This window comes from Drosophila subobscura, chromosome J (genome assembly GCF_008121235.1).
Source record: "Drosophila subobscura isolate 14011-0131.10 chromosome J, UCBerk_Dsub_1.0, whole genome shotgun sequence".
NCBI lineage: Eukaryota > Metazoa > Arthropoda > Insecta > Diptera > Drosophilidae > Drosophila > Drosophila subobscura.
Genome location: NC_048532.1, coordinates 3,007,811 through 3,035,268, shown reverse-complemented (window position 1 = coordinate 3,035,268; position 27,458 = coordinate 3,007,811). Strand labels below are relative to the sequence as shown.

Here is a 27,458-nt window from a genome sequence, read left to right as displayed (position 1 = left end):
TGAGAAATGGCCAAATTGCTGATCGGTGATCGTCGATCGTTGATCGTCGGTTGCCTTGTCTCTCTCCGAGAGACATGCAAACACTTCCTCGAGAGCGAAAGATCCCTGCTAGTCATGTAACAGATTAAAAATAATTTGCACAAATAAATCAAAGTCATAAAAAGCATGGAGCACGGAGCGACGGCGGCGATAGCTCTGCGGATGGGAGTTGAAGTTCAGCAGCCGATGCCGATCTCCTCTCAGCGCTTCCCGCCGATCGCACAAGGTGTTGCAATGTCTAATGCCTAATGTTGTGGCTGATGTTGCTATTGCTATCGCATAAAAGAATTTAATGAAATTTAATGAAAAGTTACACGATCGCAGACACGACTCAACGCCGATCATCCACAGTGCACAGCACACGGCAGAGTCCATAGTCCGCTGCAGTCGTACTTTGCTGCAATTGCCGTTTGCCTTTTGTCTGTGGCATGAATATGAATTTGTCTTTAGGACATTTTCGCAATTAATTGAATTATCGTCAGCGTTGCTGTTGCTGCTGCTGCTGCCGCTGTCGTCGTCGTGAATGGCACAGGCATCCAGAGATCGATCGACCGATCGACCGATCGTCCGATGGAGCGGCAATCAAATTTGAGTGTCCGTGCAATCACCGAATCAGGGGCTTACTTGGCAGGTCGGTACCTCGCCTTGCCTCGTCATGCCGCGCTGCCATATGCGCACCACGTATTTTTGCATTTTGGTGGCAACCTGCAAGAATATGGCATTAGCATTGCTCACCTCCGATCTATGGGGAGTGGCAGCCACACATACACGAAGAGAGCGAGGGAGAGAGAGAGAGAGAGAGAGGTGGGAGTAGAGGGCGACGCGACTGCGAATCACTTGCCACAACCACAATGCGCGCTATGCTAAGGTTAAAGCAACCCGACAAGCTATTAAAATCAGCCACGCTCCATTAGAGCCAGCGCCGACTGCGCTGTCAGCGTCATTTACGGCTAATTAAACAAATTATTGCATGTCTGTGTGGAGCGCGTTGCAAGTGGCAAGGCAGAGGCTGAGCCAGCGGCAAACTGAGTTGGGCATACGCTGTGTGGCCCATGCCACGAATCTCACAATGAAATCTTAATTGTAAGACAATAGTCAGCCAGATAAAACATTTACTATTTATAAATAGCCCAAAGCGAGCAAAAAGCCAAGAAGACAATGCAAAAAGTGGAGGTAATGCTGAAAAGCATCAGGTTACAACTTGGTTACAAGTTCACGAGGCAACAATGATGTCGAAAACGTAATCCACAAGTCGAATTACTGATGCACTGCACTCACAGAATATACATATTAATTAATTGGCATACTACAAGGAATAGATGCAGTCTAGGCTCTTGAGTTGAATGCCACATCGGGTATGGCTTCTACTGCTTCTGCCATTCGCTACACGACAACAAAGCCAAACGAGCGGCACTGTGGGCGATGCGCCTGCCTGGAGCAGACCCCTTGGTCTGTGGCCACAACTCAATCTGTCTCGGTCTGTGCCCCAAAAAACCAACATTGACCAACTAATTCGCCAGTCACGTGGTGTGGCCTGCGCCTGTGCCATACAAGAAATGGGAGCATTATTACGGGTATGAGTATGTATTTATTTGGATGTCAGTGCAATGTAGTTCAAGTTCGAGTTGGCGCAGCTGGGGATTTTGTTTGGGGGATTGCGCAAGCGCAACGCGTCCACTGAAAGGTAAAAGTAAGCCTGATGCCAGAGATGTGGAGATCTCGGCTAATGCCTGGGCTGGCCTTTAATCTTTGTCTGAGTCCGTCTGCCTGTCAGACTAGCGCATTTCACGCTTGTCACTGGATACCTTTTTTCCCGGGGCAGCACTTAATTTATGCATTTTTTATGGGCTTTGTTTGGCTTTGTTGTTCTAACGAGAAACAAGTGCAGCAGCTGGCAGAGTGCGGCGCGATCTGCAAATGTTGAACTTACATAAATGGCAACTGGTTGCCTAGTTGCTTACCAAGTTGGGCTAGTATATGCCCGTACATATATATTGTAGCTAGTGTCGACTGTGACGACAATACAGTTGAGTCGAACTCTCTCAGTGACTCACAGACGCTTTTGTAGGCGAGACCGACACCGAGACCAAGACTGAGATCGCCCAATGACAAACCGATTTTAAAACACACACGATAAGCCTGCCGCCAAACAAATCCCACAAGCTAAATATAGTTTCCAGATACATCGATAGGCATGTATGATGAGCGGGTACGAGAACACCATGCGGAAATGCGAGTTCGTTCAGATGCCGCAGACCACAAACAGAGCCAAGAAAGCCAAATGTTTGCGAAGGACAAATACTCTCAGTAGAAACCACGCAAAACATTGTGGCAAGAATCGCACCCACTAAGAGCTGCTCCCCAAAAAGCCAAGAAGCTGACTAATCACATAATCGTGGACCCAGAGAGAAGAGTAAAGGAGTGGATAGGTGAGGGGACGGAGACGGGGACTGCCGCAAGACTCAACTTATTTTGCTGAATGAAGTGAAGAAAACAATTCGCGTTCCATGCTCCACGCTCCATGCAGGAGCCCACACACAGAAATCCAAAACTGAATATCAGAGAAGCAGAAAACTTGAAATGCGGCAATGGCAACTCAAACCACAAGTCAATGTCAACTCGGTGGCAGCTTCAGAGCAGAGCGGACCAGACCAGAGCATAACTGAGCGGCAGCATCTGTGCAGCACGGCCAAACTCTTTTCAAATGATTCACTTCTATGTAGGTTTCCGAGCCACGATATGGGGCTGCCGTCGTGGTCGCTGTCACCGCCGCAGCCGCCGTCGCCGCCGCACTTCTTTTGTGCGCTCTGTGGCCATTGTCTGGGGTATTGTGTCGATTTGAACTTTTGTATTTTGACAATTCAAAGTTAAGGTCAACAAGGGATTTGGAATGCTGCAGTCGGAGTGCGGAGTGGAGTGTGAAGTGCTGTTTGTCGGTGGTGCATTGAACCTTTTGGCCAAAACCAATCTCAGCATAATTAGCGCTCATTGTGCGATCCGTTTGTCGATTGTCGATTGGCCCTGAGCGTCGGCGGCTGTTTGGCTCGCTTCGGCATGGCATGCCAGCAATTTCGGCGCACTCAAGTGGCCATTGACCACTGTTCGGTGTGTGTGTGTGTGTGTGTGTGTGTGTTTGTGCCACCTGTAAATTCGGCCAAGCATGTCGCATGTCCGGGCTGTCATAAGTGCAAGAGCCTGAACATATTTATGCACTTTACCAGAATTTCAAGCACCTGGAACACAGCACCAGATGCATGTGAACAGATCGCTCTAGAGCAGTCGAACCATTGCAATCCATGGCCGATTGCGAGCCACCGTCAATAAATAACAAAATAAAACTTTCGCTTTTCCATTGTGTAAATAAGCGTGAAAATCGCCCATTAGCGCCTTATATTTTATAGGCTTACCAACGCCCAGGGACCAGTGACCAGTGACCAGTAACCAGTGACCGGATTCCAGACACAAACTCCCCAACCTGTTCAGAGTTTCACACTTTGGACGGCGACGCTTGCGCAAAACGTGGCCCTAAAACAATAGACAATTTTCCAATGAAGCGGCTTTTGACACATTTTGATGGGTTTTCATAAGGTTCCAAGTGCACAGCGACTATCGTTGCCAGTTGAGTCCATTTAACTCGCACGAACGCCTCTGTGACCATTCATAAATTCTCATCAATGGCAAACACACACCAACTGGGGGAATTCCCCTCGGGCTCCGGACTCACTCCATTCCCCGAAGCGCTGACACTGCCCGCGTTCCCTGTCAAATGTCAACTAGCGCCACGCGGTGCTCCCAATGAGATCCAATAAAGCCAGAGTCACGGATAATCCCCATTCCCTTAAGAAGGGGCCCATCTGTGGTATTCTGATGGAGTACCCACTAATAGACACACAAAGTGTCCCACTGTGAAAATGCATAGTTGCAGTACCACAAAGATTCATTATCGTAATTAAATTCTAGTAAGCTTGTTAAGCTTGAATTCACCTGTTTTGTGTATCGAATATTCAGTCCATTAAAAGTGGACCTCTGCTATGGAATTAGGATGGATTAGGGAATTTCTAACTAAGTTCAATAATTCACGAGATCTCATCTGATGGTGCTCTAACCACCACAACAATCTAGTTTGGAGACCGGCTTGTGTACTTCTTGTTTGATTTTGCCATGGAACGGCGGCTGCTGTGGTCATCATCGAAATGCAAAGCCTACGCATTATTATAGCTATTTTTTGTTGTTTTTCGTGGATTCGTGGGCTGCATTTTATTTATTTGTGTAGTCAAACGTTCTTTGTGGACCGATCAATCTACACAGAAATACATCGTTAAACTTATTTGCTTTGTTGGTGCTCTTGAATTTGGCTGTTATACGAGAAGACGCCCACGAAAGGCGATGCTGGCGATGATGATGAGGTTGTCCAGCAGCTGGTCCCACCAGAGCAACACCAAGTTGGCTTTCTGGCAGGCTAATTGACGAATTAAGTCGATTCAGTGCAAATGAGGCGTACTCTGCCACGCCCTAATTGCTTCATTTGCACAGCCTGCAGTTTTCAGCTTTGAGTTTTCAGCTTGCAGTTGGAGTCGCGACCTTCGGGTGCGGCACTTAAACTTGACATGTAACCGAAATTGTGCATTGAAGTATCCTTAAAATTATTGTATTGCCAAGTAAACTTGTACGGCTGCTTCTACTCGTGAATGAGTAGTGTGTCGAGACGAATTGAATCGAATCGAGTGGAATCGAACATAAAACACAGACTTAAAGGCTATAAAATATATCCCAGCTTCAAGTACGCGACATCTCGGCTTGAGTTTTGTATTTTTAGCTTATATTCGTACGAATATATTGGAAACATATCAAAACGTACACCGATCGGGCTACAGTGCCACATGAGGCTGTAAAGATGTTTTTACCGATTTTAGAAGTCATAAGGTCAATGCTGAGAGCAAGCGCCAAGCGCCAAGCTGCAGCCAAGCTCCAACCAAGATCGTGTTTTGATTGGAAGTCAGAGTCGATGTCGATGTTGTTTCTGTGGATGTTTCTGGCGTCGACGTCGTATGTTGTCTGTTGTCAAGTGTTATGACTCGTTCTGTCTTCCATTGGATTTGGCGGGGACTACTCGGCTCTGCTCCCCTCCTCCCAACTGGCAACCGCCAACTGACTAGCTGCCCCAAAGCTGAGAGCTGCAACAATGCGACTCTCTGTGCCCCATGGTTCTCATGCCTCCCAGACGCATTCACACAGTTTGTGGCTGTTGTTGATAAGGCGGCTTATAAACAACTCAACAGCGCAAGGGAACTATAAATGAAAATGAAGTTTCTCAAACATTGTAGATTAAGCAGGAATGAAGAGATCAAGATGGCATGGATAAGTTATAGGATTAGCTCTGAGTCTGTGTGAGTGGCCATCGTAATGACCCTAATGATAGATACTGCTGATCCAAGACTCCCTTCCTGCGCAACAACCCACAAAGAAATCTCACCATTATCAGTGGCATTTATTATTGAGTGCCAAACACTTAACTCAATGGCTTTTTGTTTAATTTATTTTATATTTTTTCCCACTTCATTTTTTCTCTACACATCTGAATGCAAATTCAAATTCAAATCCGAATTCAATGCGACGATGACGGCTGCCTGCAGCCAACAGAGCTCAATAAAATTTATGAAAATTGTGCAGTCACAGGTACAGATTAAAGTTGTGGACACACCCGCACAAATCGTTGATAGAAAAGCCAACAAGGTCCCCTTTTTTGGAGGAGGGGCTGCAGTTTCATTTGCTGTAATTTGTTCCAGGTGGAACGACCTTGCCACAGATATTTCAGAGCTGCTCTGCTACCGAAGCCGGTATTCAGCGTCTGACTTATGTAAATCTTCTCAAGCATCCTCAGCCATGTTGGTTTTCAGATTTCGAGATGTTTGTTCAAGTCTGTCGGGTCTCTCGGAGGGTCCTATCAGCGCTGATAAGCTGCATTCACCTGCTTGGGCCTCTCCCAGAAATATGTTTATGCACTTTGCACAACATTTAATCACGTTTAGGCATTAGGCATACGCCCCGCGAGCTGTTGTTGAAAGGCGAAAACATAATTTATACAACATTATTATAATGTCGCGAGACATTGAAACTACAACAACGATCGAACAGCCCTCATTGGGGGGAGCAGAGGGAGATTTTGAGGCTGAGGGTGAGGCAAACATTGAAAAGTTTTGAAACTCGTGAATTATTACTTGCACTTTAACATGGCTCCGAGCGGGAGGCGATGACGACAAAAATCTGTGTGTGTTTCCACAACAACGACGCGGCGTCGAGCAATTTGTGGGCATGTGGCTGTGGTTGACATTTTATAGACGGCAACGACAACGACAACGACAACGAGTCGCCAATCTACCACCTGTCGGCTCCAGGGGCCGATATCCGTACAAAGGGGGTCTCAAATATGAAAAAGCATTTGCGCCTGTCAACGCCCCGCTTTTGTCTGAGTTACACTTCAAAATGAATGATTTCCAGCCAAAGCCGGTCTCTCGAAACCCATTCTAATTAGGTTCCGCAGCAGTTCTGTTCTCCACCGAGTTCATTAACATTTTGGTGGGACCCATTCCCACACCAGGCCCATTTTTGTCCCCACTTCGGGCTAACGTCTCACTTTGTGCGGATCTTTCTGGCACTGCTGCTGTTTTTTCCTACCAATATCGACAGTAAATAGCCACAATAATGCGATGTCCAGCCAGATGGAATGGCCGGCCCGCCCAATGGAACCAGTTTACCGATAAGCTTTTAATTTATCGTCCTATCATTATCGCATGTGGCTGATACTCGTATGGAGAGCACCGGCTGGCTCGGCCGTTGCGCGGGTGTTGTGCCAAATTGTCTAGAGCGGACTCGGCGCCCATTTGGCTTGAGCACACTGCCCCACACGGTTGTTGTGGAATGGTCACAGAGTTGGACAGGAGATGCCAAAGATAAGATGCGATAAGTTTATTTACGTCCGCTTCTTTGATGAGCATCCCACATCATTATCTGTCCGTCCAACTATCCTTTCGTTTTGATTGATCATGGAGTTTCAAATCAGTCGGAGCATTTTACAAACTTTAAAACCGAGATGCCAAGTGGTTAAGTTCTCAGCTCTGGTTTGGTCGCACAGTGTAGATTAACCTTCATTCAAATGTGAATATGAAAGCGAGCCAAAGAACATGACACAGAATTGCAAATGGGTCTGTGTTTTGATTGAGAACTTGTTTCTGTCCCGAAGCATCCGCCATCTGAGCTCCACTCCGGCAATTTGCGCTGAATTATCGGATGTATCATGCGAACAGACGACTGACAATAAGGCATATCGCAAGGATGTCACTTTCTGATGTCTCTCCATTAACTCGATGTCGTTTTATGTGATTTCATTAGCGCCGCATCTAAACGTCAAATGCCACAAGCATTCGTTGCCAGTCCCAATCCCAATCCCTGCCCCCCTACACAATCCAGCGACAACTAATGCCACAGCCATGTAGCCATAGAAACAACAGAAACAATAGCAATAACATGAGCATTTAGCGCAAACACAAATTATAATTTCAAATATCGCAAAGTGCCACTTCAGATCAGAGCTCTTAACAAAAATGTTAAGCATTTTATCGGCCTTTTTGTATTTGAATGAAAATTTATAATATACAAAATATGCGAGAACCTAAATACAGACTTTGTCGGCGATTAGACGGAGACTAATCGAAAATATTGAGTGTTTTGAGTGCAGGCAAATTAACGAGATAGTTTGCTCGTAATTAAGATGCCGATGCCGATCTAGAAGGCGGAACCCGGTGCCCCATAGCCAAAGGTTGGCTTTGATCGTGCCTGCATCTAGTCCGCTGACCGTCATTGGCAAATAACAAATCGAAAAATAATAAAAAACCGTAAATACAAATAACTATGAAATCTGTGACACCCTCCGGCCGTTGCCTAAGCCAAATCAATTTATGACAATTTTGGCCCGAGGGCTAAGGGAGCTGATCGTAAATTAATTAAAGCGGTGTGCAGTGGACGGGAAGGGCGGGGGTTTGGCGGTGGCACATTAAACGGGGGCTTGCCCAGAGCGACAATTGATGGGCTCGAATGCAATCAAATCTGGGTTTTCATCACTTAACTCCAACTCTAAATCTATTTTACCGCTCTCCTCTTACAGATTCAGGGCACGAGGAGCGTTCGGCATGACGTGAACTGCTTAGATATTCCATGCAAGAACAAACCGAACCCTTTGGAACTAGCCGCCCCATCGATCGTCTCGATTCGATTCGATTCGATTGAATAACGTCCGAGCGGGACGTGATCAGTCAAGAGTAGAGCACCGTCCGCCCCCCGAAAGAACCAAACTTTGGCATCATGGACTCACGCATCGGCTTGGACTACATTGTAGAGAATCGTGACTACATTGCCAAGCTGGGCGCTGCCCTAGACACGCAAAATGCAACGGTCAAGAAGCAAGTCTTCGAGCTGCTCTCCGCGCTGTGCGCCTACAGCGCCGAGGGTTATGTGCGTGCCATCGAAACCCTAGAATTTTACAAGGTAAGCGCTCTGGAAAATGGATCACAGGTGATTCATCGCATTTATCGCTTCGTTTTCCTTTCCATGCAGAATCTCAAGAAGCAACGATACCGCTTCAAGATCGTCATCAACGAGCTGGAGCTGGCGAGTGCCTCCTCATCGCCACCGCTAGACTACCAGGCCGCCCTGCTGGCCTTCATCAACTGTGTCATCATCTCCGCCGCCACCCTGCAGGATCGCATACGCATCCGCAACGAATTTATAGGTACTTATCGATCTCCCCATTCCACTTCCAACTAACGTAGAACCCCCTAACGATGAAGATGCATCCACTAGGCCATCCGCGAATGTCGTACTCCGGCTGTTTCGTCTTCGTTTTCGTTTTCGATTTCATTGAATTTTATTGATTAATGTGATCCAGAGGCCTTGACCGCATGTGCCGTGTTCATGTGACACAAACACAGAGTCCCACAAATCCCAGCCAGCCACACCAACGGCCCTCGGGGCAAGCAGTTGTCTGAGGTTAGTCGCTTTGGTGGATAATGGTAGAGTCGCTCGGTCCGACAAAGAGTCACAAATTCCAAATCGCCTTTGTCTCTTCAGGCAATGGCGATTCGCGTAACCTTAGCACGTGTCGTCGATGTAGAGGCGCGTCTTTAAGCCGATAATTACTCTGCGAATTCATTTGAATTGGGTCTTGGAAAATCTGACATTATTTTAGTTCACTTATGGTAGATTGATGTTCATTATATGTATCTTCCTACATAACATACCTGTTATATTTCCATTATATGTGCATTGATTTCGTTGCTTTGCCACTAGTTTCCCATTAGTTTCCATGAGTTTAATAAAAGTTTAAGCATAGAAAAAAAACCCTAAACAGCAGATAAATCGGGAAACGTGACGATTGTGAAGATTGTTTGATGTAGGTTGCTAATAGGGTTGGGACTGCCTCCATATTATGATTGTTTCTCGTTTCATTGAGGAGATACAAAAATCCAAAGAGCTTTCATATTTTTCGGACGTGCTTCCAGATTTTTTCTGTTCAAGCCCACCGATTTGCCTCCGGTCCATCTCGTCTGTCGGTAGAAATAAGAGCCAAAGGAGACGACAATCCACAAATGTACTTAATATGTAACAAACCGCCGCCAACCTCCAGCTGCGGACAAACAAGGGACTCACCCACATCCTGCCATTGCGACGGCAGTGCCCAGCCCTTACTATAGGCCCCTTTGCTGTTCAAAGTTCATGAACTGTCCCCGAACCCGAGAATCCCCACCCCTCACAATACTTTGGGAGTCGTCAACCCGCTGACTTTGATTGAGCACGGTTGTGCGTGCGTAGTCGTTGTGTCGTCGTTGTCGTTGTCGTTGTCGATGTCGCTGTGGAGTTTGTCTTGTTCTGCGCAGACGCAGCACCACCAAAACGAGGGGTGCTCTCGGTGTCGGTGGTGCATTGAATGACGGCTTCACCGCCTGATGGCGGGGTGGGGAACTGCCGTTTTATTGTTCTTAATTAAAATAAATTGAGCTGCGCTTTTTCAGCATTACAGGAATATAATAATAAAGCAGCGGAGTTGCAAGACAAATTCGAAATCTCAACGGCAGCCACAAAATGTAAGTCACGCACTGCATTCCACTTCCGTTTGAGAGGTGGCTCCAGCTTCATTGCCATAGCACCAGACCCAATTCCCCACACCCCACACCCAAGACTCAGCTCGATTCCTGTGAAGGGGACGACTTCGCCGCGGCTGCGTCGGAATTCCTGAGCGACACATTTGACAAGCAACGGCCGCATTTTGTTTGGCAATGAAAATATGTATTCGGTTTCAAGGCTGTTGACTGTGTCTTCACTCTTTGACGATCTGTTCTCTCCTCATCTGTTTTATTTTTGTGTTTTATGCTTCGGTTTCCAGGAACGCCGCACAAATATTTGCATTTTTCCAATTCGAATATCTGTGCTCTGGCCTGCTAATGCCACTTAAGTGCCCAATTACCAGAGTTCTATCTGTCGTTCTGACTGGGTCCGTATGCCCGATCCGATCCGTACAGATAGCCATCATATCTGTATCTGCTGTATGTCATCTGTCATGCCACAGCCGCCAGCTGTGAGGCACTGGTTGGGGTTGCCTGGCATCTGGCTGGACTTATGCCCCACGATTTTCCACTTTGGCACGCAAAAGTTTTCCCATAGCCAGAGCCATAAATTTGTTTGTTCATGGACAAAATTCAATCTCAATTGATTTATAAATCATCAACAGATTTACAATATTGAGTGAAATATTTAAATCATTTGCGAGAACTGATTTCTTGCGCTGTGGCATGGCATGTTATTAAACAATTATTTGTAGACTTGGGGCGTGCCCCAATATCAGAGTATAACAGTACCCGGCACCATTCCTTCGGCAGGCTGATCTGGTTTGCTCTCGATCAGATTCGACCCTAGTTCAGATCTCCACTTCCGAATCCACAACAAAGGCCGGGACGGGGACAAAGATACTTTAACTCACACTGCCCCTCGCGTACGCATTTTAATTGTGCGCCTTTTATGGATTTCAATTTCAAACGAATAAAACGACAGCCAGCGAGATCATAAAATGAAATTATGAACGTCAAGGCGCCAAATAAGGCGGCCCAAAGGAGGGGTTCCAAGAGAGAGAGAGAGAGAGAGAGAGAGAGAGAGAGAGAGAGAGAGAGAGTGAGAGCGCGGAAGAGGGGGCGATCTGAGGGACACAGCGACACAGAAGCGGCAACGACTTTCACGAGCTTTTCGTAATTAATTTTTTTATTGTTATTAGTATTATTTGTGTTTACAACATACAGATATGAATGTACGTAGACAGATCTCTCCCTCTCTCTCTCTGTTTGTGTGCTAAATAAATTGATTGGTGAGTGCGCAAATAAAGCAAAAAGGCGAAAAAACGAGCTTGACCGGAAGTGCCCGGGATGCATTGGGCGGGCCTTGGCTGCCTATGGAAGAGCTGATTCACGCAGAACAAAGAATTTAACTAACTTACTTTAGTACACTATACTTAGTGCACAAGTCAAAATATATGGATTACATTTTGCCTATAGTTTATAATCCGTATAATCTTTCTTGTTTAAGTTATCTTATCTGAACTAAACTTTCAAACATTGCCATGAAAGCCCCTCTCAAGCGTACCTTAATTGGTATCCAAGATGTTTTCTGTTATTAAAGATTACTGACCGAGTCCATTTCAACCTTAAAATAACCAAAAAGGTATGGAAATAGAGATATCTTCAGCCTCTACTGCTAATCTACTCAGTGAGAGAGAGAGAGATAAATATTAGGAGAAATTCAAGCGAAACTATCTGATCCGACTGTCTCGCCTATTTTTGCTAGATCAGTATCTTAATAATTACAATAATTTTTTTCCTCAAACCAAACCTACTTTTCTGATAAACTTGCGGTATTCCATTTTTTGAATGAATAATGTTTGTTTTCTATGGCAGAACTTTTTTTAATAATTTTTTAAACTGTAATTTTTTGTTAATATTTTTTTTATAGCTAGCTACTTAGTGCTTTGTTTTTTCATATAACTAGAGTATCCTGTAATTAGACAATTTCTAAGCCCCATACCTTTCAGAAAAAGTTTGTTTGGTTTGGTTCCTTGAGAGAAAATCGTGTCGGGTAGTGTTATTATAAACAATAATTTATTGAAATGAGATAGCGGAGATGGACAGTAGGGGGAAGGAGGGCAGTCCAAGTCTTACAAAAATATGTTTAATAAGACATATGTATTTTATATGGGCACCAAATTGAAAAAGGTGTATTGCAGTCGTGAATGCAACACAGAAAAGTACAGAATCGACGCCACGTGCCCTGACAGCTCTCACATTTTGAACTCGAAGACAGGTGTTCTAAAATCATGTTAATCTACCCTACTGAAGTACATGTTTTTAGGCCCTTGTAATAATATCCAAACATCAAACTATTACTGTTGCTCTAAAAATACATAACTGCATGTCTTTGTTCTGTACATTTTCTATTGACCAACTTCTATTATGCATTGCAGGTCTCAAAGTGTTGCCGCTGCTCAATAACCTAAGGTGAGTTTTGAAGTACACAGATCATGAGGACGAAGCGTAAAATTAAAAGATAAAAGACAAGACATTGTGGGACACCCGCAGTTGGTAGGGACGTCATTAGTATTCAGAGTGGAGGGTGCATATTTGATGGAAAGAAGACCTCAAGAGCTGGGTGAAACCCTGAAACACTCCCACAATGCATACACTCTACGAGAGCAGTAACAAGCACCAGTCAAACGACTACGAGTATCACAAACAGTTTAACGATCGGCGTTTGCTTTTATGATTTTTTGTTTTTGCTTTTTTCTGAGTTTGTCCAATTGCACGCACATTTTAATTTGCATGGGACGATCAACAAGACAAGATCAAGGTATTCGACCATTTTCACATGGCTATGAGAAAGCCCTCTACAGCAGAGGTGGGGAGAGATGTTGTTGCGGCGGAGATGGGTCATTAATGACCGATGAATAACCGCTTTGGACGCTTGTCAAACATCCATCAGCCATGGCAAAGATTGGCAGGCAGACAACCGAGGATGACCACTGGTGGATCTGCGGCTGCGCGCTGATCATATGCAAATAATTTGCGCTGCTTTCGAGTCTGTCCAACCAATTAATTCAATATTTAATTAGTCAACAATAAATCAATTAGTTTCCTGCTGCTCTGCCACCCCGGCACCCTTCGCAAACGGGTTTATTTATGTGTCTTTGGTTGACAAATTTGTCGATTTTGCTGTGCGCTCAAGCTGCTCGGTTTGTTGCTCGGAAATGGGGGGAACACTCATAAATTCAATTAAGTCTTGGAAATGCGAGTAGTAGCTCTGGTCCAAACTGTACGAGACACTAACAAGAGCTGCCAGCCCCTCCCACAGATATACCCCTGAGCCACATCTGCAGATTCCTCCGCTTGTCAGTCAGATCAGTCGACTAATTGATTGTCCCATGCCATTTGTCTTGGCGGCACTCTTCCATTCTCGAGTGGATGAGGACCATTTGAGCGCCCCTACGGCTCCTATTGTTATTAAAATTCTAACGCTCTTCGCCCATAAATGAAATGCGTAGTTTCTAGCGCTTTTTAATTTATTTCAAATTTCAAATCGCTTTAAACGTTCCCATTGAGCCGAGGAGGGCTTTGATTTGAGGCCGCTTCTCAAAGGGGGTGAGGCGATGCTGATGCTGATGCCTCCTCCATAAATAAACAAACACAATTCTCGTTCATTTCGGGCCCCGAAATTTATTGATGTCTTGTCTTTGCGTAGCTTGGAAGCTGCCAAGATGCTCTAAGCGGCTTTTAATTGTTCTCTCTCATAATGAGTGCTCTAATCGAATCGAAACGAATCTGGAAAGGAGCTCAGCAAACCGAGAATGGAATAGCACACCTAAAACGATTTCGTATTGAGTTACCGTCAAAATAAACTAAATGTCCGCTAAAAATAAACTCTAGAATATCCGATTTTTCTGAGCTGCAGTTCTCAGAATCTTTTCAGAAAGCAGTCAGTAATTGGTTTAGCAATAATCCGACTTTGGAATTTAATTTCCAAGTTTTCCCACCAACATTCGGCCACCTTCCTTCTCTGAGCTGCATGCTGGCAGCGCATTGAGGTTTCCGGTGTAAGTTTTGTAATTTGGCCGCCCAATTTCCCCAGTTCTCCCGGCCACGCCGTACAGCCCACCGTCTGTAATAACTTCCGTGACTGCCCAAAATAGGAATCGCTACCAACGCAACAAAAACAAACAGAGAACAACGTCCACGTGTCCATGTCCGTGCACTCCATGGATGTTCACGAAGTTGCTCGTCGAAATAAAGAGTCGCCCGCCTTTCCACGCGCCACTGGGAACTCCTGCGCGCGCAGCACGTGGCCGGAACAAGAACAACATTCGGCAGACTCGGAGACGGAGACGGAGCAGCCGAGATACGGTTGCTGTTTGCGCTCTCTCTGTGTTTCTAGTCGTGCCAGGCAGTCGCGCGGTCCTGCCTCGTCCTCGTCCACGTCCTCGTCATTGCCTTTCAGGCTTTTCTCTCGTTCCAACTGCAAAATCATTTCGAAAAGCAATTAAAAGTGACAGTCAATTTATGGATATCAATTGTCAAGCCATAAAAGGTGCCATTTGATGCGAGTCGCCGCCACTGCCACCACTGCCACCACTGCCACCACTGGACAAGGACACATTGCAAGGACACCATTTAGTTGCCTCGCAATCTAGCGTTTGGCTAACGATTTTGCACATCACATCGCAAATATGGTTGGGCCAGGCGCAGGCCATTGCCTATAGCTGATTGCCAAGGCTGCTGCAACGTGGAGTCGTCACCCTTGCAATCCTCCTCCCCTTCTCCATCGTCGTCGTCATCCTCCTTGTCCGCCTCGCCGGTGCCATCGCCCTTGCATCTGCAGCGACGGCTCACGTTCTGCGGCTCGCTGTCGCGGTACAGCTGCGGCGCCCTGCAACTGGTGCAGAACCTCAAGTGAGTGAATGGAATGGGAGTCGAGTGTTGGCTGGGCTTCTTGGCAGCTTCCGGAGGTTACCCAATGTCAGCCAACAACTTGTGGACCCCTCCGGTACGAGTGCTCGTACCTGCTACCCTGACACTTGACTGCCATAAATTGTGCACAGAATTCCGCATATCGTAAATGGGAAATCAATTAGTTCGCAGTCGGAATTGTCGTCGGCCGGGAACACAACTTACAAATTGATTAAATAATGAGCTGCATTTTACAGATAGACACAGTACACCCTAGGGGGGGACAGACAGACAGAGAGACAGTGATTTTACGGAGCTTAACCCCCTATTGACTGCTGTTTGAATTCGAATTGCCATTGCAGAAAGGTTGCACAGAGTGTGGGCGATATCATCGTACAATTGGACGTATTCGTGGAGCAGCAGGAATGCGACGAGGCCCAGAGCCTGCAGGCGCCCGACGGCATCAATCTGAGCTCGCACCTTGATGTCTTCTACGCGATACTGCGACAGGTGAGTGTTGGCCCAATGAAATGACCAGCGTTATGACTGCGCATTACGTATAGCCAGAGTGTGGGCATACCAAGGTTGTGGCAAGCCAGAATCGAACGGATGCTGAAGGACTCACTCTTTATTTCAATTTTTCCCGCTCACAGGTGGCGGATACACCTCAGGAGGGACCCTTTCTCAGTATCCTGCAGCACTTGCTGCGCATCGACTCCAAGGAGCAGCTGAGTGACATCATCTGGGACACCACGGAGCGACTGGTACACCGGGCCACGCTGCTCGAGAGCCATGAGGATGCAGTGCGCCTGCTGCGCACGCCCAGCAGCCAGAAGTTCTCCTGCCAAAATTGTCGCGGCAGCGATGCCAGCAGTCCCACACGGAAACCCTCACAGCCAGTGGTGGCCGCCAAACCACCCCCACCTCCGCCACCGCCGGCACCAGGAAAAGCCAATGCCCTGGTCCCGCCGCCCCCTCCTCCACCCATGCTGAATGGCAGTGCTCTGCCTCCGCCGCCACCTCCGCCCTCGATGCAGCTGTCTTCCCGGCCACGCACGCCAGACCCCCACGGTGCGGCGGGGCCAGGTGAGCCTCTGGCCGCAGCGGTGCTGCTGCCGCAGCAAGACACCCCCGCCCCCAAGGCCAAGATGAAGACCATCAACTGGGGCAAAATTCCGCACAACAAGGTGGTGGGCAAACCGAACATCTGGAGCATCGTGGCCAGCAACCACCAGGACAGCCCCATGAAGGACATCGACTGGAATGAGATGGAGGGTCTCTTCTGCCTGCAGTCCACCAGTGCACAGGGCTCGCCCAAGCTGGGACGCGAGGGCAGCAATCCTTCCTCGTCCTCCAACGGCTGCGACACCCTTGACCGCAAATCCAAGAAGGAGTGCACTGAAATCACCCTGCTGGACGGCAAAAGAAGTCTCAATGTGAACATCTTCCTCAAGCAGTTCCGCACCAGCAACGACGACATCATCCAGCTGATCCGACAAGGCACCCACGAGGAGATCGGAGCCGAGCGCCTGAGAGGTCTGCTCAAGATCATGCCCGAGGTGGACGAGTTGGACATGCTGAAGGGCTTCAATGGCGACAAGGCGCGTCTGGGCAATGCGGAGAAGTTTCTTCTGCAGCTTCTGGAGGTGCCAAAGTAAGTATCCCTGCCCGATAGCTGCATCCTGAATGTTATTTAAGCCGTTTGCTTGCACAGCTACAAATTGCGGATTGAGAGCATGCTGCTCAAGGAGGAGTTCGCTGCAAACGTAGCCTACCTGGAGCCCTGCATCAACGCCATGCTCTATGCTGGCGACGACCTGCTGAACAACAAGACGCTGCAGGAGGTCCTCTACATGGTCGTGGTGGCAGGCAACTTTCTCAATTCCGGTGGCTATGCGGGGAATGCCGCTGGCGTGAAGCTGTCCTCGCTGCAGAAGCTCACCGACATCCGGGCAAACAAGCCAGGCATGAATCTCATCCACTTTGTGGCCCTGCAGGCGGAGAAACGTAACCCGGAGCTGCTAAAGTTCACCGGACAGCTTAGCACACTGGAGAATGCCAGCAAGTTAGTGGCGGAAATACATCCTATATATATACATATGAGAAATGGTTTGTCATGGATCGATCATTTTTTTTTCAGAACGACATCTGAGCAGATCAACAATGAAATCAGCACCCTCGATGGCCGCATCAGAAGAATCACTCGGCAAATCGAACAGCCAGCCACGGACACGGACATCAAGCAGCAGATGGCGGAGTTCCTGCAGGCCGCCGAATCGGAGCTGGCTGTGCTGCAGTCGGGCATGAAGCAGGTGGAGGCCATGCGACTGAAGCTGGCCGAGTTCTTCTGCGACGATGTGGCCACATTTCGACTGGAAGAGTGCTTCAAGATTTTCCAGAATTTCTGTGATAAGTTCCGGCAGGCGGTCAAGGAGAACGAGAGGCGGCAGCAGCAGGAGCAGCAGGCGACACTGCGCAGGAAGCAGCGCGAGGAGCAATTGGCCAAGAGAGCCAGGCAAAGTAAATACCGGTCACACTTAACCGCGTCCCTTCCTCTGAAAAAAAGACTGACGGATGTCATTTATTTTGCAGTGGGTCAGGCTGGGACGCCCGTGTCCGATTCGGATCACTCCTTTCTGGGCGATGCTCTGTTTGATCCGCGCGCCAGCCCAGCGCTAAGCAGACGACACCTGGGCTCCGGGGAGATCAGCAACGGTTTCATTCGCCTGGAGCCGGACGGCGCCTCGCCAGACATCACCCCCAACGGCAGCCTGAGGCGTCGCCGCAGTCGTGTGTTGGCCGAGGAGGATGATCTCATGGAGTTCCTGCGCAGCTCCACGGGACCCCACGACGGCCACATAAGTCGCGAGCGAAAGGCTGCCGCCTACGGCAGTCTGGATCGCTCCTGGGCCCGTCGTGCCCGCTCCGGCAGCTCGAGTCGTAGGCGACCCGATCTGCTCAACATTGACTTTGGCCTGGACCGCGAGCGGGCCAGTTCACCGGCTCCCCTGCTCCAACAGCAGCAGGACCGACTGCAATCCCCGTTAGCCAGTGGTACTGTCACGCCCACAACGTCAGCCCATACGCCCACAGGCAATGGGCCACCCATTACGCAGCCACAGGCAGTGCACGAGGATGCGAAACCGAGGTAAGTAACGCCAGGAGTGTATCAAGCGTTCGCTTAGTGCTTGGTTCTCAGATTCCTGACTCAAAAATCTCTCTTGTCTTGATATCTCTTGTCCATACTATCAGAAATTTTCCGTAGTTTTGATTAGATTTGTAACTGGGGCTCCAACAATTTTCAAGGTACTTCAATTGGGTGTATCCGGTACTCAAATAGCTCAGGTATACATGTATTACCATACCACAGAGTTTGCGTTGGTTGTATGCTGCGACACCAACTCCAGCAGTTATGCATAGAAATATATTCTATACATATCTGCTCATACATATATGTATAAACTAACTAAGTACCGAATGGATATATGAGTATATATGTAGGATAAGTTTATTAAAAGACTGTCTGTCCGTCCGTCTGTCCGTCCGTCTGTCCGTCCGTCTTGTTGACGTAGCCCAAAAGTAGCCACAAAGGGCGAAAATCTCCCGCAGCCACAATTTTGAAGATACAAGAAAACTAAAAACGCCATTCGGTTGGGAATATCTATCAGATCACCGACTTGGGATCCAATCACTTCTCACACCAACACGCTCTTTTATAAACAGAGACGCACATCGGCTGCTGAAGAAGGATTGAGGGAAACCACTGCAAATTAAAATCGTGATTCTGGCTATAATAACAATCCAATGTGACTCTTATTCGGGGATCTGATAGATATGGCTATTCTCTACGGAACTGGGTTGTGCGTTTTCTCGTACCTTTAAATATTCTTGATATAAACTTGTAACAGTGTGATAGTACATCAGACTGGATGAAACTCTTGGTTGCTTGGGGAACTAAGCGTCAAAAAAGACAGACGGAAGGACGGACAGACAGACAGACAGACATAGACTATTAATGCGGATGATGAATATACTTATATATGTATATGTATACGTATACTTTATGGGGTCGGAAGCGTTTCTTCTGTGTTACTTATGTACATCCACTTTCGAGTACGAATACCACTTTTACTCTTCGAGTGCCGGGTGCTAACATACAATCCATTATGAAAACTTTAATCATGTGTTGCCCTTTCAAGAATATCCCGTGAATGGCGCCAGAAGATCGAAACCTGGCTGCAGTCCAACGAAAGCGATGAGAAGCAGAACGAGGAGTACAAGCGCAGGCGTCGTCTGGTCAACGCCAATCGGCGTTCGCTCGAAAACGATACAGGTGAGTCCATGACTATTGTAGAGCTCCTATATACATATATCTACCATGATTCCCATTGTCGCGCAGAAAACGAACGAAAACTGGACCCATTGCCGGAGGAGAAGATCATGCCGACAACGACGCCAACGAACATGCCGAACACTAACCCAACTAACAGACAGGACCCGGAGTCCAAATACCAGCGCGTCTACTCCGACTGGAAACCATCGAAAACACTGGAGCAGACGGATGTGGTGGGCCATCTACAGGCCATAGCCGATGCCAGTAGCACGGCGGAGGCGGCACAGCAATCCAACACCGCCGAGGGACTGCGTCAGTACCGCCGGCAGCGATCGCAGGAGCAGAGCCCCGGAGTACTGCATTCCATAGCCGAGGAGGATCGCCGCAAGTCCCTCCTCCAGAAGCTGGGCGACAGCAGACGACCAGCGGGCATGGACCTGAAGCCGACTGAGGTGGCCGAGAAGGATGAGGCTGAGCAGCTGGCCCCCAAATCTCCAAAGCTCAAGCAAGACGACACCTTTGCTAGTCTACTCAATCACCACAAGAGCCACAACGAGACCCAATGTGGAGCGGGCTCCTCCAAGGAGGTTGATGCCGACAACATCGAGACGCCGCCGGTGAGCCGTCGTGTAATAGCCACGCCCACGACCACTGTGGTGACGGTGAGCATGACGGACAAGCCCAAGGCTGTGCCCAAGGCTGTGCCCGAGGATAAGATCAGCATTGTCGTAGGATCCGCAGATCACGATGCACCCGGCCACTTCGATCGCCATGCACTAGGACGACGCACGCGCCGCTATAAGCGACCAACGGACTACAGCAGTGGCAACGAGGAGCCCAAGCCGGAGCTGAAACCATCCTCGGGTAAGCAGGAGACACAGCAGCCAGAAAAGGCCAAGCAAAAGGATCGAACGATTACCAAACTGGAGAAGGTGGGTCGCCACATTAGTTCCATCAACCAGGAAGATGTGCGCGAGGCCATACGCAACCTGAAGTCACCAACGGGAACCCCCGAACGCCCCTGGAGTCCACCCCGCGAAATTACGCCCACCAAGCTGAAGATCTCCGGCAGCGGACACCACGAGCTCAACGACGAGGGCTTCGAGGAGACGCAGAGCCTCGTCTCCGACACGCCCTCCCACGGCAAGGGCGAGAGCACCAACTCCTCGTGCAACGAGGCCAACGATGCCCCCAGCCGGACACGCCCGCTCCAGAAGCAGAGGCCCACCACCACCAGCATCACCCAGATGGGCAGCCGGCTTGCCGATCGACTGCAGGTGGCACGACTCAGAGGCACCTCCACATCCGCCTCCAGTGCGTCACAAGCTGCAACCAAGTCACACAACCAAATTCCGGCCAGTAGTGTTGGCCAGATCAAGCGCAGTCTCTCCGCCAGTAAACCCATGCGCATGCCCAATGGCAATCCACTGCCCAGTGCCACGCCCATTCGCTCAGTATCCACGGTCCGACGGTCGCCCCAGGAGCAGCAGGTCCTCTCCGGCGTGGAGCGCAGCAGTTCCCGCAACAGTCTGCGGTCCTCGCGGTCCTCCATCAACAGCGGAGCCTCCACCCAAACCGTGGTGAGACGCCTGCCAGCCGTCCAGCGAGCAGGAGCCACTGTCTCCGTGGACTCGTCACCCAGCAAGCGGCCACTGGCTGCTCAAAACACCCGCCCAACGCCAGCACGCGGAGTGCCAGCCAGCCGTAGCAGCAGCAGTGGCTCCAGTGTAGGACCCAGTGTGATTCTAGTGCGCAGCAAAGTAAGCGCCACACCCAGAGGCATGACGGTCTCCATAAGTCCATCTCTGGGTGGCAGCACCAGCTTCAAGGAAAACCAAGCGGGGGCTTCCCATTCCCTTCCCCAGTCCCTATCGCAGTCTAGGATTAGTGCTGCCCGCAGCGCAGTGCTCGTGAAGAACGTGTTGAGCCAGCAGGCGGCCAAGACCAATCCGCAGCAGCGCAGCTCAAGTACCAATCGCTCTGTGAGCAGCTTCATGCGTCCCACTGCCAGCAGTGCCACCAAGAGGCAGAAGTGAGGTGGGGTCCGGGTCCGGGTCCATTGTCAAAGTTTACGTTCCAAACAAACGCCATGACAAAGATAAGTTACAAACGCAATTGCATCTACTCTAAGCCGTCCAAGCGAACGACAAAAAGCAACAATCTCGAATTTTCAGACAGGATCCATCCTGTGCACAACACAAACACTCACACACCGACGCTCACACGTTGGACACGACCGAAAATTGTTACAATTGCACGTCAGATATTTTGAGGGGTGATTCCCCAGCCCTCAATGATTCCCCAACACATTCCAAAACGTATTCCAATAACAATTGAAAGACCAGTAGACGGAGTAGATGTAAAAATACACATCTTTCGAATTCTTAAATATATTTGAGCACAAACAAAAAAAAAATACAAAATACTAGCATGTAAAACTACTCAACTAAACCTAAGATTAAGTAAACAAAAAACGGTTTAATCATTTTTTTTTAACTCGTTTTCCATATTCACATGTAGTTATAGACATTATTCGATTATACATGTGTAGGACAAATTTTGTATAGAAGAGAGTTATTTACAAAGTGTGTACTTGAAGAAACCAAATCTTGCAAATGATAACGAAAATGACAATTATAAATCTTTGAATAAGAGAGAAATAAGCTTTAAACTGCATAATAAATAAAATACCATAGGCATTAATTTGAACTAAAATGTCACAAAATGGTGAATATTCCATTCTATGCGGTTTGTTGCAGTGACTCGAGCAGGTCTCTTTGTAGCTGCTCCTGGTGTATGGAGGGATGATGCACGTAGTTCTCCTTATCGAACCATTCCTTGTGGTTCTCCAAATAACTAAACAGCAAAATTAGCAATGTAGTTTTGAGTTACGAAAAACACGGTCACGGATCTAGGACTTACTTGATGAATGAGTCCAGATGTGGCAGCAGATCTTCTAGCTTTTGATTTGATATGGGCGAGATATTTAAGTACTCGGGCACTTTAACTGCAGATACAAATAATGGATTGAGGTCTAAAAACATCATTTAGGCTACATTCAAAACATACTCATCAGTCTTGCTAGGTGGGGAGCGCCAAAGACCATCGATTTCTCCGGCATGGATTCCGCTGACAACAGGCGCCACTTAAAGGTTTCGCGCAGGAAACCGCGCATCTCCATTGGCAGCTTGTAGGCAGCAGTGTACGGAGATGTCCGCTGATCATAGGCATGCGCCGTGTTCTTGCCGCTCGACTTTACTATATAGAGCAGACACCTTTGCAGCTGCTTCTCATACTCTAATCCGTTAACAATGTGGCCTCCGTATCCGTTTGTGGGGCCGGATCCACTAGCCCCCAACTGGGTGCCATCCATTGAGATGAGGTCCGTATCGCAGTTGGGATTGATAAACTCATACGAGTTGTTCAGCATCATGCTGACGTTCCTTAAGTTGTCGTCAGTGAGATAGTTATAGGCGTACTCCTTCTCCTCCTTGTAGAGCAGATGGTCCTCCACATGGAACTCGAAGTAAATGCGCAGGCCATCGACGACTTCCTTGAGCATGCATACGCTGCAGATGTAGCACAATAATAGCAAATTATTTGTCTGAATGATTTTGTGTAACCTCTGCCGATACTCACTTGGACATGACCCGATCATACTCCCGCTCCATGCGGGCATTTCGACTCTGGGTGTTCCTCGCTCTGCTGCTGTCTTGCTTGATTCCAATGGCCAGCTCCACGGCCCGCTGCTTCACAAAGTTCTCCAGGATGCAGATAATGGGCATGCGGGCGGGCATTGCATGCTGCTTTCCCAGCTTTACAACCATGTTGTAGTCGTACTCCATGTACTCCCGCAGCCGCTCGCTGATGCGCAACATCACACGATCTTCCTGGATGACATATCTCTCCAGCTCCGCCGTATCTTTCTTCCCAGCCTTTTTCCCTGTGGAACGACCGCGAGTGTTCTTCATTTTCACCTCCTCACCGCCAGCACTCTTGTCGGCCTTGCGACCACCACTGTTGTCTCTTGAGCGGTTCCCGGCAGCGAGTACAGTTCCAGTTCCGTTGGTCGGCGGCAGCTCTGGTTCGGGTGGTCCTTGGGTGGTGTCCAAAGCTGCTTCCTGATCCTCGACGTTGCCTAACCCACGAGTCAAGCGCTTCTTCTTGCCAGCAGGCGGTGTGGGGGTGCCCTTGTACGAGTATCCCCCACTTCTGAAACCGAATAATGCCGGTAATAACACTTCACACACAAACACAGAATACACCTATTTACTTACATCTGTAATTGTGCGGCCTCTGCCAGTTCACGCTGCAGCTTACGATTCTCTTCTGTGTCTTTGAGCAGAAAACAACCACGCACCGCTCGGTCATAAGAGGGCCGCCAGCCCTGGAAGTGGATCTTGTAGTCGTAGTACTTCAGGCCATGTTCATCTTTGTGCTCCACAACATTTAAAACCTACGGAAAATTCAGTTCTATATTCGGTGAAAAATCAGTGGAAAAATAGAACTGCGCGAATGCGTCGCCGACTGACGTTTCGTACAGCGGTGTGTGTTCGTGTGTTTATGCGCGTGGGCATGTGTGCTGTGTGTTGTTACCTTGCTGTTGTACAGAACCCTCGCCTTCGATTTATCCGGCTCGTAGCACAGGACCTTTTCGCCCTTGTTGAAAACCTGTACCTCGTCCTCTTTTGCCGTCATTACTTTAGTAAAATAAACCTAAACAAGTCACTTATACTACAAAAATAATGTTAAAAATTAAAACGCTGGAGTCCAGTGTGACCGTTCGAATTTTAATGCGTCGAGCAGTGTGACTGCCTCGTATTTTTTCTGGATTTTCTGGCACACAGTATGTATGGTATTTTTAAGTATTCTTAGATTTTGGGTTTTGGCTGCATATAGCTAACATGTCATTTTACATTTTCTAAATGATAAGATAGTACGAGCGATGCAATTGGATATTTTTGATAAATATACTGAAGTGTACTTAAATATACCGAAATATATTTGTGTTCCGAAATATACCGAATTTCCTATGAATTTCAAATACCGAAAACAGTGTTCGTTCGGCAAACAACTCTTTTGAGTTAAAAATTTTCAGTAACATTTTTATAATATTCAACACAAAACTGAAGTACCTGGTCAATGCGGACTCATCTCTGTGACCAACCAATTTCGCTGTAGCGATTAAACATAAAAAAAAATAAATAAAAATACCGAAAACGTTGCGAGGGCGCCAAGCAACGGTTCTGGTTCCGAGGCGACCTCCAGCTTATCAGAGCCGTGCTGGTTCCATACCCATGTCAGTGGAACATCAGGGTACCTAACAGTTTAAATTAAAGTGCCAAAGCATATAGGGAAGTGAAAAATTAAAATTATTAAGCACAGTTTAGAACATTGTCACTGGGGAATTGACCGTGCACGCGTGCGCTGTGACTGGCTATCAATATCGATACAACGATAGGAATGGAATTTCAAATGTGCGGGCGCCGTTGCTAAGGTGCAGAATACCAAAACAAAAGTCCTGCAGCCTATTATTAAATCATCTGTTCATTTTCACACTACACCCCGCGAAGTACTATTTTCATCCGACTGATCAAAGCTATGGCTGGCGGCACTCCCAATTGGCTCCATGTGGAAATGGAGGATGAAAATCCGCGCTTGACAACTCTGACCAGCTGTATGACGCTGAGCGACGTCCAGGGCGATGGCTATATCCGACTTCTGGCAGCCGACATTTCGCTGGAGGACGAGGCCTACGAGCCCAGCGCCACCTTGAAGGTGTTCCGCGGCCTCAAAATTAAGCAGGAGCAGCCCCTGCCTGGCATACCGACAGCCATTGAGAGTCTCTACATCGACGAAACGGAGCCAAAAACCCCGGGTGCGTATTTCATAAAATTCAGAAAGTTGTTCTCATTACCCTTACCTTCCTGGCACAGTCATTGCTGTGGCCATAGCCGAGTCCGTGCTGTTTTACCGCCACCTCAAGCCCTACTTCAAGTACACCATTCCCGCCCTCGATTCGGATGATCTGGAGCTGGAGGTCTGGCGTAAGCTGCCAGTCGTGCAGGCTGACACCCACAACGCTCTGCTGGAGTCGCTCAAGGGCATCGACCATGCCAAACTCTCGAGGAAATCGCAGCGCCTGCTGCAACTCACCGAGGCGGAACGTCCTGTGAGTCTTCCCATGTTATATTATATTTTATTATACTGAATCACGAATTGGCTTTCAGGCATTCATTAAGACGCATAGGGACTCGGCTGTTGGGCGGGTGGGCACCATTGTGATCATGTGCTGCATTAAACGCGTCTCCAGCGATGCCAATCCCCCCTCCCACCTGGTGCTGGCCACGGACACAGGCCACATATTCATACTGGAGCCGCAGGGCTTCAACCTGGTGTACCAGGGCAGGACCTGTAGCCATGAGACGGCCGTACCCAGCCTACTCTCTGTCCAGGGCACCTATGAAACGGACTTCTGCATTGTGGTGGCCACCCGGAACGGCGGCGTCTATCTGCTGCGAAAGTCCAACAGCGAGGGGCAGGAGATCTTTAAGCTGAGCAAACCGCTGACGGGTCTGCTGCTGCTGCCCATCGACCAAACGATACTCGCCTCGACCATGGACAACCGCTACCAGTGCTACTCGAAGCGGGGCAAGCTGCTCTACCAGGTGCAGCTGGAATCGCTGCCCGTCTGCATCCTGCCACTGACTATGACACATCTCGGCATCACTCTGGTGGCCGTTGCCTTGAGGGGTGGGGCCGTCAAGTTTTTCCTGCAGCGATATCAGGTGGACGAGTTCGTGCTGGAGGAGACGGTGGATGCCATGCTGTACGGGCGCATGGGCATGGAGGATCACGTGCTGACCCTCGTCACGCAGTCAGGCCAGATGATTGTCAAGATACTGCGCCGCGTCTCGCGCTTCGAGCCGAGAGCGGAGGCCTTGGCCGGCAGACGCTTGGGGGCCAGCGACAACAAGCTCATCGATGGCTCCTCAATATTGGACAAGCCCAAAAAGAGTTCCATATTTGTGGAGCAGGCGGCACGCGAGAAGCAGCAGGCCAAAGGTGAGCCCGCTGCCTGCCCTGTGATTCTCCTAATCGACGTACTTCGCCTTTTTTCCAGCAACCTACGGCAGCTTTCAGGTGGAGCTCTGGCGGCTGCGGCACACTGCAGCCCGTGCAACCATCAACGCCATTAACTCGTCAGAGAGCACCATATCCGGTGACCTGACCCATGCTCCCGTCAAGCTCTCGGCAGAGGTGTGCGGCAGTGGACCTGCCTTTCGCCTCTACCTCACCGTGCAGAACCTTTCGACGTTCAAGATGGCCTCCAATCTGACGGTTCTGCTCCACGCGGATCGACGCCACTACGCCATACAACAGACCCTGTCCAGATTGCCGAGCGTTCTGCCGGGCATCCCCTTGCGCATGGACTTCGAAGTGGTCGCTGTGCTAGATCCCATGGATAAACTGCCACCCTCCAGCCTCACCCTGGACAACTCCCTCGTCCGTGTCATGCTAATGAAGGCTGGCCAGGCCAAGCCACTCATTGCTGCCGCCGTGACCATGCCACAGTCGGAAGCAGCCTATTGAGGCGGTGCCTGAATGGAACTGTCAACTTTTGTGTCTTTGATTTTTGTGGTAAGATTACGAGTTTATTTTATCCTGTCAGATTAATCCTTAAACGTGGCGTTTAGGCGTACTTGGGAGCGTACTTTTGGTAGACCTTGATGTAGGCCTCCTTTGCGGCTTCCTTGGAGAGACCCTTCTGAGAGTTCCAGGCCTCGTACATAGCCTTCTTCTTGAGATCCAGAACGCCGGGCTTCTCGATGTTAACATCGCCGACGGTTGCCTGCTTGAAGAGGCCGTAGAACTCCAGAAACTCGGAGTCGCTGGGCTTCTTGGCGAAGTTCTTGGCTAATTCGGCGGCTTCCTCAAAACTGACCATGTTGCTTGTTGCTTGGTGATTGAGTCCTAAAAGATGATTCCAGGCCCCGCGCATCTGACTTTTATAGCTCGTGTCGGGCGATTGGGATTAGGAATTTAATTAATTCGGA

General features: G+C 48.6%; 5 protein-coding genes across 6 annotated transcripts in view; 3 read left to right on the top strand and 2 right to left on the bottom strand.

Annotated features, from left to right (window-relative positions):
- LOC117894630 (FH2 domain-containing protein 1) overlaps positions 1-21,868 on the top strand; it is a 29,181-nt gene extending 7,313 nt beyond the window's left edge. The window contains exons 2-11 of the mRNA XM_034801796.1: positions 8,201-8,580; positions 8,650-8,824; positions 12,596-12,629; positions 15,431-15,578; positions 15,722-16,722; positions 16,783-17,133; positions 17,209-17,588; positions 17,661-18,216; positions 19,268-19,401; positions 19,468-21,868. Of these exons, the coding sequence (XP_034657687.1) occupies positions 8,398-8,580; positions 8,650-8,824; positions 12,596-12,629; positions 15,431-15,578; positions 15,722-16,722; positions 16,783-17,133; positions 17,209-17,588; positions 17,661-18,216; positions 19,268-19,401; positions 19,468-21,437 (4,932 nt within the window). The 5' untranslated portion in view covers positions 8,201-8,397 and the 3' untranslated portion in view covers positions 21,438-21,868. The remainder of the gene's footprint in view (positions 1-8,200; positions 8,581-8,649; positions 8,825-12,595; positions 12,630-15,430; positions 15,579-15,721; positions 16,723-16,782; positions 17,134-17,208; positions 17,589-17,660; positions 18,217-19,267; positions 19,402-19,467) is intronic.
- LOC117894633 (protein melted) overlaps positions 11,238-27,458 on the top strand; it is a 32,540-nt gene continuing 16,319 nt past the window's right edge. Inside the window, exon 1 of the mRNA XM_034801803.1 lies at positions 11,238-11,256. The gene's annotated coding sequence lies outside the window, so the exon portion shown is untranslated. The remainder of the gene's footprint in view (positions 11,257-27,458) is intronic.
- Positions 21,776-24,196, bottom strand: LOC117894635 (protein male-specific lethal-3). 2 transcript variants are annotated; one of them, XM_034801807.1, is made up of 6 exons: positions 23,998-24,196; positions 23,679-23,857; positions 23,041-23,610; positions 22,471-22,970; positions 22,324-22,408; positions 21,776-22,257 (listed from the first exon to the last, which is right to left on the bottom strand). In XM_034801807.1, the coding sequence occupies exons 1-6, from the start codon at positions 24,097-24,099 to the stop codon at positions 22,143-22,145; spliced, it is 1,551 nt and encodes a 516-aa protein (XP_034657698.1). In that variant the 5' UTR covers positions 24,100-24,196; the 3' UTR covers positions 21,776-22,142. The 2 variants fall into 2 exon arrangements, with proteins under 2 accessions (XP_034657698.1, XP_034657697.1); XM_034801806.1 differs by having other exon boundaries at positions 23,041-23,613; positions 23,998-24,195.
- LOC117894634 (Bardet-Biedl syndrome 1 protein homolog) lies at positions 24,753-27,138 on the top strand. The gene is made up of 4 exons (XM_034801805.1): positions 24,753-25,279; positions 25,338-25,573; positions 25,632-26,466; positions 26,525-27,138. Exons 1-4 carry the CDS (start codon positions 25,003-25,005, stop codon positions 26,992-26,994), a joined length of 1,818 nt encoding a protein of 605 aa, XP_034657696.1. The 5' UTR covers positions 24,753-25,002; the 3' UTR covers positions 26,995-27,138.
- LOC117894639 (acyl-CoA-binding protein) lies at positions 27,030-27,393 on the bottom strand. Its single transcript, XM_034801810.1, has one exon. The coding sequence runs from the start codon at positions 27,347-27,349 to the stop codon at positions 27,095-27,097; it is 255 nt and encodes an 84-aa protein (XP_034657701.1). The 5' UTR covers positions 27,350-27,393; the 3' UTR covers positions 27,030-27,094.